General features: G+C 37.7%; 1 protein-coding gene across 1 annotated transcript; it reads right to left on the bottom strand.

Moving 5' to 3' along the window:
• Window positions 1–2,060: 2,060 nt before the first annotated feature.
• LOC133328209 (putative ferric-chelate reductase 1 homolog) lies at window positions 2,061–9,888 on the bottom strand. Its single transcript, XM_061536763.1, has 10 exons — window positions 9,616–9,888; window positions 9,386–9,543; window positions 7,301–7,623; window positions 7,084–7,238; window positions 6,864–7,020; window positions 6,573–6,799; window positions 6,143–6,386; window positions 5,962–6,074; window positions 2,265–2,393; window positions 2,061–2,195 (listed from the first exon to the last, which is right to left on the bottom strand). Exons 1-10 carry the CDS (start codon window positions 9,862–9,864, stop codon window positions 2,061–2,063), a joined length of 1,890 nt encoding a protein of 629 aa, XP_061392747.1. The 5' UTR covers window positions 9,865–9,888.
• Window positions 9,889–11,774: the final 1,886 nt, after the last annotated feature.

Genomic DNA, 11,774 nt, shown 5'->3' with positions numbered 1-11,774 from the left:
GTTCGCTGCTCGCTCAAAATACAAAATTCGGCTGGATAATTACTGGTCCTATAAAATAATTGTTTCGTAAATCGTACGAAATCGTTGTATGGCGGCCCTCGACAAACATCACACAACTTGGCTCACATATCGCGGGGTCCCTAATGGCCCTTTCGTTTCGCGGGGTCCCTAATGGCTCATTCGTTTCGCGGGGTCCTTCATGGCTCTATCGTTTCGCGGGGTCCCTAATGGCCCTTTCGTACCACAGGTCCTTTCTGGCCTCACACAACCGCGGGGTCCCTAATGGCCCATTCGAACAACAGGTCATTGATGATCTGTATAATCGCGGGGTCCCTAATGGCCCGATCGTTAGCATGTAAGCATGTTTTTTGAAAAAATTAAAAAAAAAGAATGATGAAAAAATATTTGGAAAAATGTAAAAGGTTTTGCTCACCATGCACTATGCCGTAATTTATAATTTATTATATTTATTAAAACATATGGATGTTTCAAGGGAGGCGGCAAATGTTTAAGCGAGAATGCTATTTAAAATGGTTAAATAGTTAGCCTTTAATTTGAAAGGCCGCAGCCGTTGTCTGTCTACTCCTTTTTATTACACCCTTGTAATAGTATGAGGCTGACAGATTTCAACGGACTTTTGTTTACATTTTGAGTTTGCGCCACCTTTAGGCATCTATATGTCAACAAACATTGTTATTATTAGTACTTGTTTAACTCTCGTTGTTAACTGACTGGCTACACATATCGTTGTGAACACCTTGGCTTAAATTGTATGCTACGCACATATAGTTGTGCTAATAAGGTAATATCGTTACCAACCAATAAATATCGGCATTGGTCGAAACCTCTTACTAAAACATATCGTGTTTTATTTCTATTTACATATTTTATTTTGGCTCCGGAGTACTATCGTGTACTGGATCTATTAGGAGAACCTCTCATTGCACTGTACCTGCCAACCACCCAAGTCCCTATAGTGCGGACTTAACAGATTTCTTATAGAAAAAAAAATATTTTTTTTTCTATAGGAAAAAATATGATTTTTCATCCCTATATCAATAAATTAGGTTTTTAGAACGTATTTTTTCTATAGAAATAATATAACTTGTTTTCTATTCCAAAAAAAATTTAATTTGTTTCTATTCCTTTAAAAAAAATAAAATTTGTTTTCTATCGAAAACAATATTTTTCCCTATTGAAAAAAATTTTATTTTTCTCTATAGAAAAAAATTGATTTCTGGAAAAAACATTTTTTATATAAGAAAAGAATATAATATTTTTCTATAGGAACAAAATGGGTTGTTTTATATAGGAACAAAAGTTTTAATTTTGTAGGAAAAAATTTGATTTCTTGCAATAAAAAAAAGATTTGATATTTTGTTTTTGGGGAAAATATTTGATTTTTTATGTATTTCAAATCTTTCCTATAAAAAATATGCTATTTTATTCATCAGAAAAATATGATTTTTAGTACAACAAAAGATTGAGGATTTTCTATAGAAAAATAGTTTGTCTGCTTACCTAGAATCGCCTATTTTTAATAAAACACATTTGATTTGATTTTGTTTTATATAACGTCTTTTTACTTATACTTTAATACATTTAAAAAAAATACAAAAATTGTACATAAATTTGTTTGTATACAAAAAAAAAAAAAAAAATAATATTAACAAAAAATATACATACAATATAAAAATAGCTTACAAATTACATACAAACAAAAAAAGTAAAGATTTGATGAGTAGTAGAAGTAAAATAGCACTTGGTGTGTGTGTGTGTGTAATTCGGGGGGGCGGAGGCAGGATTGGTTAGAAGAGATTAAGTACAAAATATTACAAAAAAAGTAGAGTCCCAAATGGAGATTAGCTTGGACGATGTACTGTACACTTTTGCAAAGATGTCACAGTCATGTCATTCAGTGTAAATCAGTACATTTTGAGCCTCTTTTGAGGTTAGACTGAGGGACAAGGGAAGGTTAAAATTTGAGCCATTGTTATTATTTGAAAAACATTTTCATTTACAGTTTTTGAGTGTGTGTGTGAGTAGATTCAAATTCAATTCTAGTTGAGCTTCCTTTGCAGCTGCTCAAAGGTATCTTGAATGGGTGCCAGGGCCACAATAACAATTAAAGCTATGACAAAGAGTAGCAGAACCACAATATAAACAGCCAAGAGACCTTTGCGGAAACCAGCAAACTGTAAAGAGAGGAACATCATTATAATTTGTAAAGCGAAAAAAAAATCGAAAATTAAAAAAAAACTTACCGGAGCATCCATTTTACGTTCATTTTTCATATTGTTATTGCGCATACCATGATGATGATGTCCCATATTGCCCATTTGGAAATCATTGACCCGTTTCGTTTGTCTCTTGTCCGAGGAACAACCGGAAATCTGTATACATAAGAAAATCTAAAATTAATGCCATAGTATCGTCAAGTTCTTCCCTGCGAGACACAAAGGAAGGGGAATTAGTAGCTAATGATTTTGTATGTAGAGTTTTTATTTACGCCTTGGTGGTATTCTCTCAATATTGGATTGGGGTTTTTTTTTAAATATTTACAAGGGTAATAATATTTGAAAAAAAATAACAGGTTAAATATCCTCACGTGTTATAGACATGGTGACGGGGCTTTTGGTATTAGGAACTAACAACAGGTTCAGTTTTTTACAAATGTTTTTAAATTATTTCGTGGTTATTCCGTGTACTCATGAGTTAGATCTAAGGGACGTAGAAGGGTCTTTGTTTTCGAAACGTGCAACTAACTAGTTAAAGGAGCTCTGCTCCAAAATATTTTTATTTGGAACATTTTTTGTGTTAATATTATCAAAAATTATAAAATATAATCATGCACACATTTCAAATATATATATATATATATATATATATATTATATACATTTATATTGAACATTATACAAGTGTTTAATAGGTTATGTTTTGGTGGCAGCAAATTAGAATGCCACAGAGATCTAATCGAAATATGAGAAGGATCATAAAATCACCTACAATGGTGTGGGACCTTCAGATGGGGGTCATGCTGAAACGAATTTAACGACTTAACACTATCTTAAAAGCAGCAAGGAAAGTTCAAAAGTCGGACGGGGTCGACTATATGATAACCTTCACCACTTTGGGTACATACAAAAGATGATAATGTGTACAATATCCTGTTGATAGAAGAGACATAACATCTTTGAATGACCATTGACATGGAATCGGGTGAAAAAAAGTGATCTACATAGATATTTGAACCAAAAAAGATCATACACATACCATTCTGAAATCTATTAAAAAATTGTAACATTTGTATGAAATCCGGTAAAATTGTATATGGCCTATATATGTAAATCTGAACCGATTTCAACAAAACTTCACACCTGTCAAAATGGACTGAATTCAGTACGCTGAGCAAAATGTTGTCTAAATCGTACCAATATTGGGAGTTTGATGCACCATTTACATAAAATCGGACATGGGTGTTATATCTAAATCTGGGCCGATTTCAACAAAACTTCACAGATGTCAAACTGAACTAAATTGCGTCCCAATCAGGCAAATATTTTCAGTTTGGTGCACCATTTACCTAAAATCGAACGAAACTATATATGGGAGCTATATCTAAATCTGAATCGATTTTCTCCGATTTCAAGAGGGTTCGTCCTTGGGCCAAATAATTGACATGTGCCAAATTTCATCCAAATCGGATCATAAATGCGAACTGTACTTTGATCACAAAAATACATTGACGGAATGACGGACATGCATAAATCGACTCAGAAAGTGATTCTATGCATATTTTCAAAAGAACCATGGGTCTATCTCGATTCCTTTTGCCTTTTACAAACATATTCACGAAGACATACTCTGTACCACAGTAGTGTGAAGGGTATAAAAAGTATGTGATTTCAACAGACGGACGTGCTTATCATTCTGTAGTGTATATTACTCCCCGCAATCTCACCCAAACATACCACATGTGGCAATCGACAGAAGGGTCTACAATCCGAAACGACCCGAGTCTTACTCGGCCATCGTCTATCACCTCAGCCCATTATGTAAAAGCAATAGGGCTGCAGCCCTAGGGCTGTTGCCGCATATAAAGTGTCATCCATTGTGCTGTGTGAACGACTGAAGCCAATGGTCAATGGCATTATTGGACCATACCAATGCGGCTTCAGACCTGATAAATCCACCATTGACCAGATTTTCACTCTGCGCCAAATCCTGGAAAAGATCCATGAAAAACACACCGACACATTCCACTTATTCGTTGACTATAAACCCACATTCAACAACCTATCCGTTCAGAGGTGTTTAATGTCATGTCTGCGTTCGGCATTCCTGCAAAATTAATACGGCTATGCAGGATAACTTTAACTGGTACAATGTCAGCAGTTAAAGTCGGAAAGGACATCTCGCAGTCCTTCAATACCGAACGAGGATTCAGACAAGTTGATAGTTTGTCGTGTGACCTCTTTAACCTCCTGTTGGTCATATGAGATGCAAATGTAAATAGAAATGACACTCTGTAACCAAACAGCATATGTTACTTGCCTACGCCGACAATATCGACATAATGGGACGAACATTGCGAGCCACCTTTAAACGAATTGAGAAGGAGTCTGCCAAAGTGAGACAGGCATTAAATGGCAAGAAGACCAAGCTGATGGTGTCAATGCGCATGTCATCCAGTAGACTCGGACCAACTGGGGAACTTGATAACTACAGCTTCGAGGAGGTGAACGATTTTATATACCTCGGTACGGCGAAAAACAAAACAAATAACATCAACTTTGAAATCCGGAGAGCAGTAAGCAGTTTATAAACAAGGCCACCTCTCGTCAGAGCAAACTCACACTGTACAAGATGCTTACCGTGCTTACCCGTGCTGTTGTATGGATCTGAAGCATGTGTACTTGGGCAAGCAGATGAGACAGCTCTTGGAGTGTTTGGGAGAAAAATTCTCCGGAAGATCTATGGGCCGATCTGCGTCAATGGTGAATATCGCCATCGAATGAACCATGAGCTATACCATCTACTCTCAGACATCGATATATTCAGACGTTGGCTAGGTCATCTTGTGAGAATGGATGAAGATGTCCCAGCTCAAAAGGCATATACAAGCGAGTCAAGTGATGGTTCACGCAGAAGGGGAAGGAACGTATCCGATCGAATGATCAAGTAGAAGACAACATCTCGGAAAATGGTATTTAAAATTGGTTGAGATGCGCACAAGTCCGACAAGCCTGGAAATCTTTTTTTAAGCTCGGCTTATGGAACAACCGTTCTGTCCTAAGCCAGCTTAGTAAATTAAGTTAGATTCTAAATAATTATTCCAGCGAGGATATGAAAGTATCCTCATCAAGAGACCATAAAAAGTACTCAAATATATATTCGGGAGAATTATATAGTATGATCATTTTATGTTTTGAAACAGCAATGTGCGAGTAATATATCTAAAAGTATATTTGGAATGGACCTATTTGTCAAGAAAAGAAGAACAAGAAAGAAAGTCCGCAAATTTTACCAACGAGTAAAACGTCAAAACGCAGGCACATCCTCTTGTAGAGATGAAGAAGAAAACCTGGTGATAGATACAGATAGCGTGCTGAGAATCTGGAAGGAACACTTTGCAAAGCTTCTGGAATCAAATAGTGGGGTTGGAGAAGATACCTCAGAACCAAAAAGAAATGACGGTTATTGTGTATATCACCTATCTATGAATAAGTAAATCAATTTTCGACTTATCGATTAATCGACTTTTTGTATTGAAAAGTCTAAAAGATGTTGTTGATCGCATCAATTATAAATTTGTTTAGAAATTCCCAATATCCGGCAATGTTAAACGTTTATACAATTGATGAAAAATAGTTCCCAAACTTTAGGGAATATTTTCCACCTGCCGGTTATATTGATAATGTAATGTAAACCCCAACAACCTGTCTTACACAATACTTACGGAAAAGATTAAATGCATGATAACATGGAATGCCACATAGGCAACCAAAATCCAATCCATCCATTCAGGCAGCTCAGCCTTGGCTAATTTAACCGAGAAGAATATGGTGACAACTGAAAGAAGAAGGAAAAATTATTAAATTTTTTTTATAGGAACAAGATTCCAATTCATTTCCACTTACTGGCTAGCAAATGAGCCAAATTACCACCCAACCAATGGGCCCAATTGAAGAAGGGACGATTTTTGGAATTTGGTGCCGGTCTAAACAAAGCACCAATGGGTTGAATGAAGCACAGAATTGTTGTGACCAAACCGAGTATGGCATGGGGATTACGTTCACCGGACCAGCCGCCAATCTCCACGAAAATAATGACAAATGCGGCCATTGTCAATGACCAGGTGGTTACCATGCAGATGCGATGCCACTGTAAAGGAAATAATATTTGAATTTTAATATGTTTATAATTACTATGTTGCAGAACTGCAAGAATTTCCTAACTTTTACTATTTTTCGATATCAAAAAGGTATTGTTATGGTAATAAAAATTTGTACATTCTTGTAAGTTCTGGAACAGTCCTAATATATATGCAGCCTTATTAAGTCTACTTACAGCAAACCACTGATCCTTGCCGCACATTTGACTGCCCACCCAGGTCTGTTTGAAGTAACGTGCAAAAATAATACCCAATGAGGTTGTGCCAATCCAGGCAGCAATCATAAAACTACCATGCAGTCTTAAAAGTAATTTCGAGGCACCACCCAAATCGGCCAGTTCAGCCAAATTAATGGCCTTGTCGGAGGGAATGCGACCGATGTCATGATAGCCAACACCATTTTCTGGAAACGTCAATAAAAAATCAAAACAAATTCGTAACAAAATATAAATCTTCAATTACATTACCTTTCAATCCTGTACCGGCAGCCAATAACAAATAGTATTTGCTGTTTATTAAATCGAAAACTCTGTTGCCAACCTGGGTAACAGGATCTCTTTCCACCTTGCAATAGATGACACCATTTACCACAGAACTTTCAACCAAACGGGCAGTGTTTTGAGGCTGGAAGGAAATAAAAATGGATTTATTATGAAATTAAAAAAAATATTTTAACTCAATACTTACCACTCCTTGGCGACTGACACCATAACCCTTGGGTGGTGCCGATGTAAGGGAACTAAACATTGACACCTTGCCATTTTGTGGTATACATTCAATGACCAAATCATCACCCATTTTATTATCATCCGACAAGCCCAGGGCAACGTAGGCAGCATCCTCTGTAAAAATAATGAAAATAATAACTTCCGACCACAAAATTTAACATTTCACAAACACCTACTTGCTTTCGATTTCATTTCGAATTCATAGATATTTCCACGAACTTTAATGGCGGAAACGAAATCACACGATTTACTGTCCACACAGCCATCTTTGTTGCCAAAACAATTCTTGCTGGTGCCACAGCCATCATAGAAGGGATCATCTGGTGTGGCGGCCGCAGGTGGTGGCACATATTCGGGTACATAGGGTTGACGTGTAGTGGGTGCATAACTTGGTCTTGGTGTTGTCGGTCCGGCTGGAGCAAGATCTCGCTTTACAACACGCACCGGAGCTGAGGGGATGCCAACCCAGAAGGTGTCATAGCTCTGAGCCACTGTGGAACTGGAAGGGATGAAGGAATAGGAAAATATTATAGAAATTGAAATAAGACACTAAGCGACAATGCAGAAGGGTGTTACATATAGTTGGAAGAGTCAAAAGATGATTTATATAAGTGTATTTTCTTCAAGCAAGGATAGTGAAAGAATCTACATCGAGAGACCTTAATAAGTACTCAAGCGAGGGTGTTAATTGTCAATGTCATTACATATTTGTCAAATAAATGCTCATAAAGTTGGTTAACCCTGCAAAAAGTTTTAATGTACATGCCGTTTAAAAGTCGAAGTCGATTTTTGATCGACTTTCGATTTTCTTCATATATTCTTTGTTTATTATCACAAAGCCCAAATTTCCAGAACTTTGTTTTATCTGTAGCAAACAATTTATATAAAAAAAATTTAAATTAGATTCTATTTTTAGTCGGAAAAGTCGATTTGACAAAATCGAAAATTCAAGAAGTAGAATTTTTAGTAAAAGGCAAATATCTAAAAGTCTAAAAATCGACTTTTGGTTCGGGGGAAATAATCGAAAAGTCTAAAAGTCGGAGTTTGCGCTCGACTACGTATCCCTAAATGCCGTCTTGCTTTCTCCCGATCAAACAACGAGAAATCAAATTGATCATGTTGCTATAGGCGGAAGTCATTCATCCAGTATTTTAGACGTTCGGTCGATCCAAAAATATTAAAAAATATATATGTATGTATTAAAAAAATAGTCGAAAATCGATTTTGAACATTCGATTTTGTGCTCGACTACGTATCCCTACACCTAGCCAAATGAGGTCAGAATAGCAATTAATCGGCTGAAGAATAATAAAGCAGCAGGTGGCGATGGCTATTCAGATGCTGATGCACCATCTGATTAGTACAATTTGGCTAGAGGCATGTAAGTTTAATGATTGGAAACTCAGCATCCGGAGCCCATGCACAAAAAAGATGACAAGACGATATGTGACAACTATAGAGGAATTAGTCTCCTTCCCATCGCATATAAAGTGCTATCCAGCGTGCTGTGTGAACGACTGAAGCCAATGGTCAATGACATTATTGGACCCTACCAATGCGGCTAGCAAATCCACCATAGACCAGATGCTTACAAATCCTGGAAAAGACCCACAAAAAACATATCGACACATTCCACATATTCGTTGCCCTATCTGTTCAGAGGTGTTTAATGTCATATTTGCGTTCGGCATTCTTGCCTAATTAATACGGCTATGCAGGATAACTTTAACATGCTCAAGGAGATGAGGCAGATCTTGGAGTGTTTGAGAGAAACATTTTCAGGATGAACTATGGCCCGATCTGCGTCGATGGTGAATATCGTCGTCGAATGAACCTTGATCTATACCATATATTCTCGGACATCGACATAATCAGACGGACGAGGATTTCCCCACCTAAAAAGCATATAAAAGCGAGCCAAGTGATGTTGCACGTAGAAGGGGAAGGCCACCAAACCGATGGAAAGATCAAGTAGAAGACAACATCTCGGAACAAGGTCTTTCAAATTGGATGAGATGCGCACAAGACGGACGCACTTGGAAATATTTTTTAAGCTCGGCTTATGGAACAAGCATACTGTCACAAGCCAGCTAAGTAAATAAGATATTGACCAACATGAAACCTGCAGTTACAAGCTGCTAAAACAAAAAGCTCAAAATGGAACCCTTGTAGAGTCCTGTTTAGCTGAACACTTCCAAGAAGTTCATTTTTGCTTTTCCCTTTAAGGGTTTGGAAATCAATTCCCACATCATTTTACTTACTTGAACATAATTTCACCCTCAAAATCCACCGGCGATTGCCATTCTAAGCTTATTTCCGTTTTAGGTGCTGTACTGGTGTGTGTTACGGAATTACCCACGGAATTATCACAGTTCATTAATTTCGATAGACCATCTTCGGGAAGATTAAATTGGCCAATCTATAATAACAAAACAGAGACAATTTTAAATTTAAAACAAAAAATAAAAAAGAAAATCTTTTAAATACTCACCACTTGATTTGGTGGACTGGTGCTGCGTGCCTGTATCATAAAACCACCAAATTTCAAATCATTTGGCACTCCGACAATATCAACGCGCAGCGTTTGCCCTTGACCTATGGTCGATGCTGAGGTTTCTATCCGAAATGGTGGTTTAGTGGTGGCCGGTGCCAGACCACCGGCATGAAACGGCAACATTGTATCGCATACCGTTTCGGGAGCGCCTTGTGGCAATGTGGAGATATGTGGCATCGATGTCATTAAATGCAACGCGATAAAAATATAGGCAGCAGTTTTTGTTGTTGTGGTTATTCTAGACATTTTGTGCTTTGTTGTAGTACTATTTTTGTGATGGCGAGTCATGTTGCGGGGATTTTCTTTTGTTTGTATTTAATTTGTCATGGATTTACTTGTGGTTCTGGTGTGGTGAATATATGAAGTTTTTTGTTTTAAGCTGAAATTGAGAAGAAAAAATGGATTTATTAATTTGTTTTGAAAAACTAGGGCAACTACTATATATAGTTCTGGCCTAATACTGAAAATGCAAATATTTATCATCAAAAAGGTTTTATGGTGTTTTTAAGGGTTTTCGATTAGGATTTATATCGACTTTCATGCGCTCAAACAAATTGTCGAAGTACTTTTGCCACGCCCAATGTGAGACCTTTTAAACATGATTTTTGAACGTCAGAACGGCGTCTTGCGGGGAAAAAAGAAGGATGCCATCAGGGCTGTTATTTTGGTCGGTCGAAAGAAAGCGAACAAGAGAGCCAATTAGAGACGGCGGTATAGATTGTATACCACCTAGCCAAGATGAGATCAGAATAGAAATTAATCGGCTGAAGAATAATAAAGCATATACCAATGGATTACCAGCCGAGGCCGGTGGTCAGATGCTGATCAAGAGCATGCACCAACTGACTACTACAATTTGGCTAGAGGAATGCATGTCCAATGATTGGAACTTCAGCATTCTGCATTCCGTGCACAAAAAAAGGAAAAAAACGATTTGTGCCAACTATAGTGGAATTAGTCTCCTTCCCATTGCATATTAAGTGACATCCAGCAGGCTGCGTGAACGACTGATATCGTATCAATGCGGCTTCAGACCTGGCAAATCCACTATAGTCTAAATTTTCCCACTGCACCAAATCCTGGAGAAGATCCACGGAAGCCGCATTCGACAGCCCCTCTGGGTGGTGTTAAAAGTCATATCTGCGTGCGGCATTCCTGCGAAATTAATACGGCTATGCAGGATAACTTTAACTGGCACCAGGTCAGCAGTTAAAGTCGGAAAGGATCTCTAGGAGCCCTTCAATACCGAACGAGGACAAGGTGACAGTTTGTCGTTTGATCTTTTTAAAATCATGCTAGAAAAGTCATACGAGAAGCAAATGTGAACAGAAATGGCACTCTGTGCACCACCAAACAGCATATGTTACTCACCTCCGCTGACGTCATCGACATAATGGGCCGAACATTGCAAGCGGTAACAGCCACTTTTGAACAAATTGAGAAGAAGTCTGCACAACTACCACGGAACTCAAACTTTCTGCAGATGTTTATTCTGAGCCTGGGCAACATTTCGTGATATTTGCACGATCTTGCGCGATTAGACTTAAACAGCACCTCTCCCTTACACTGACATATTTTCCGAATATTACGAGTATTCAGTACAGCTATTGTCCAGATCCCCTTCACCGTGGGTTTTGTTGTGATGTTCGGCTTTCATTTTTGTGTGTTATTTTCGACTCGAAAATAACACAAAACCAGTGAGCTTCCGTATAATCAGTATAATCGGACGGGGCCAACCAACTTCCACGAAAATCTAACTTTCTATATTCTGACTTTCTGGGATACTATGTTCGGTCCAGTTCATCCCAAATTTATTATCTGATCATCACCGAAAATTATAGGCGTTGTCCATGACCATACATGGATCCTCATGGAAAATATCAAAGCGATCAGAGCTATATTTCCGCCCTCTAGTGTGGTAATAGGTTACAAATTAATATCTGAATACGTAAGCACCTGCAAATATTTAAGTGTAACTCCCACATCCGCGTACCTATGACAATGTAATTGGTATCTATTTAAAGGTCAACCACTCCTCTTGGATATACAATCAACGTCGGGTCTATGTCCTTCGGGAGTAAATATATTCGCCATAT

Source organism: Musca vetustissima, unplaced genomic scaffold (assembly GCF_032173495.1).
Source record: "Musca vetustissima isolate MV318-11 ecotype Yass unplaced genomic scaffold, APGP_CSIRO_Mvet_v1 utg92886, whole genome shotgun sequence".
Lineage (NCBI taxonomy): Eukaryota > Metazoa > Arthropoda > Insecta > Diptera > Muscidae > Musca > Musca vetustissima.
Note: the sequence above shows the minus strand (reverse complement) of the source record. Positions and strands in the feature narration are given on the sequence as shown.

Coding starts and splice junctions, on each gene's coding strand:
- LOC133328209 (XM_061536763.1), bottom strand. CDS start 9,864: ATGACATCGATGCCACATATCTCCACATTGCCACAAGGCGCTCCCGAA. Junction 9,544..9,615: donor CCAGTCCACCAAATCAAGTG/GTGAGTATTTAA, acceptor TTGTTATTATAG/ATTGGCCAATTTAATCTTCC. Junction 7,239..7,300: donor CGAAATGAAATCGAAAGCAA/GTAGGTGTTTGT, acceptor TTATTTTTACAG/AGGATGCTGCCTACGTTGCC.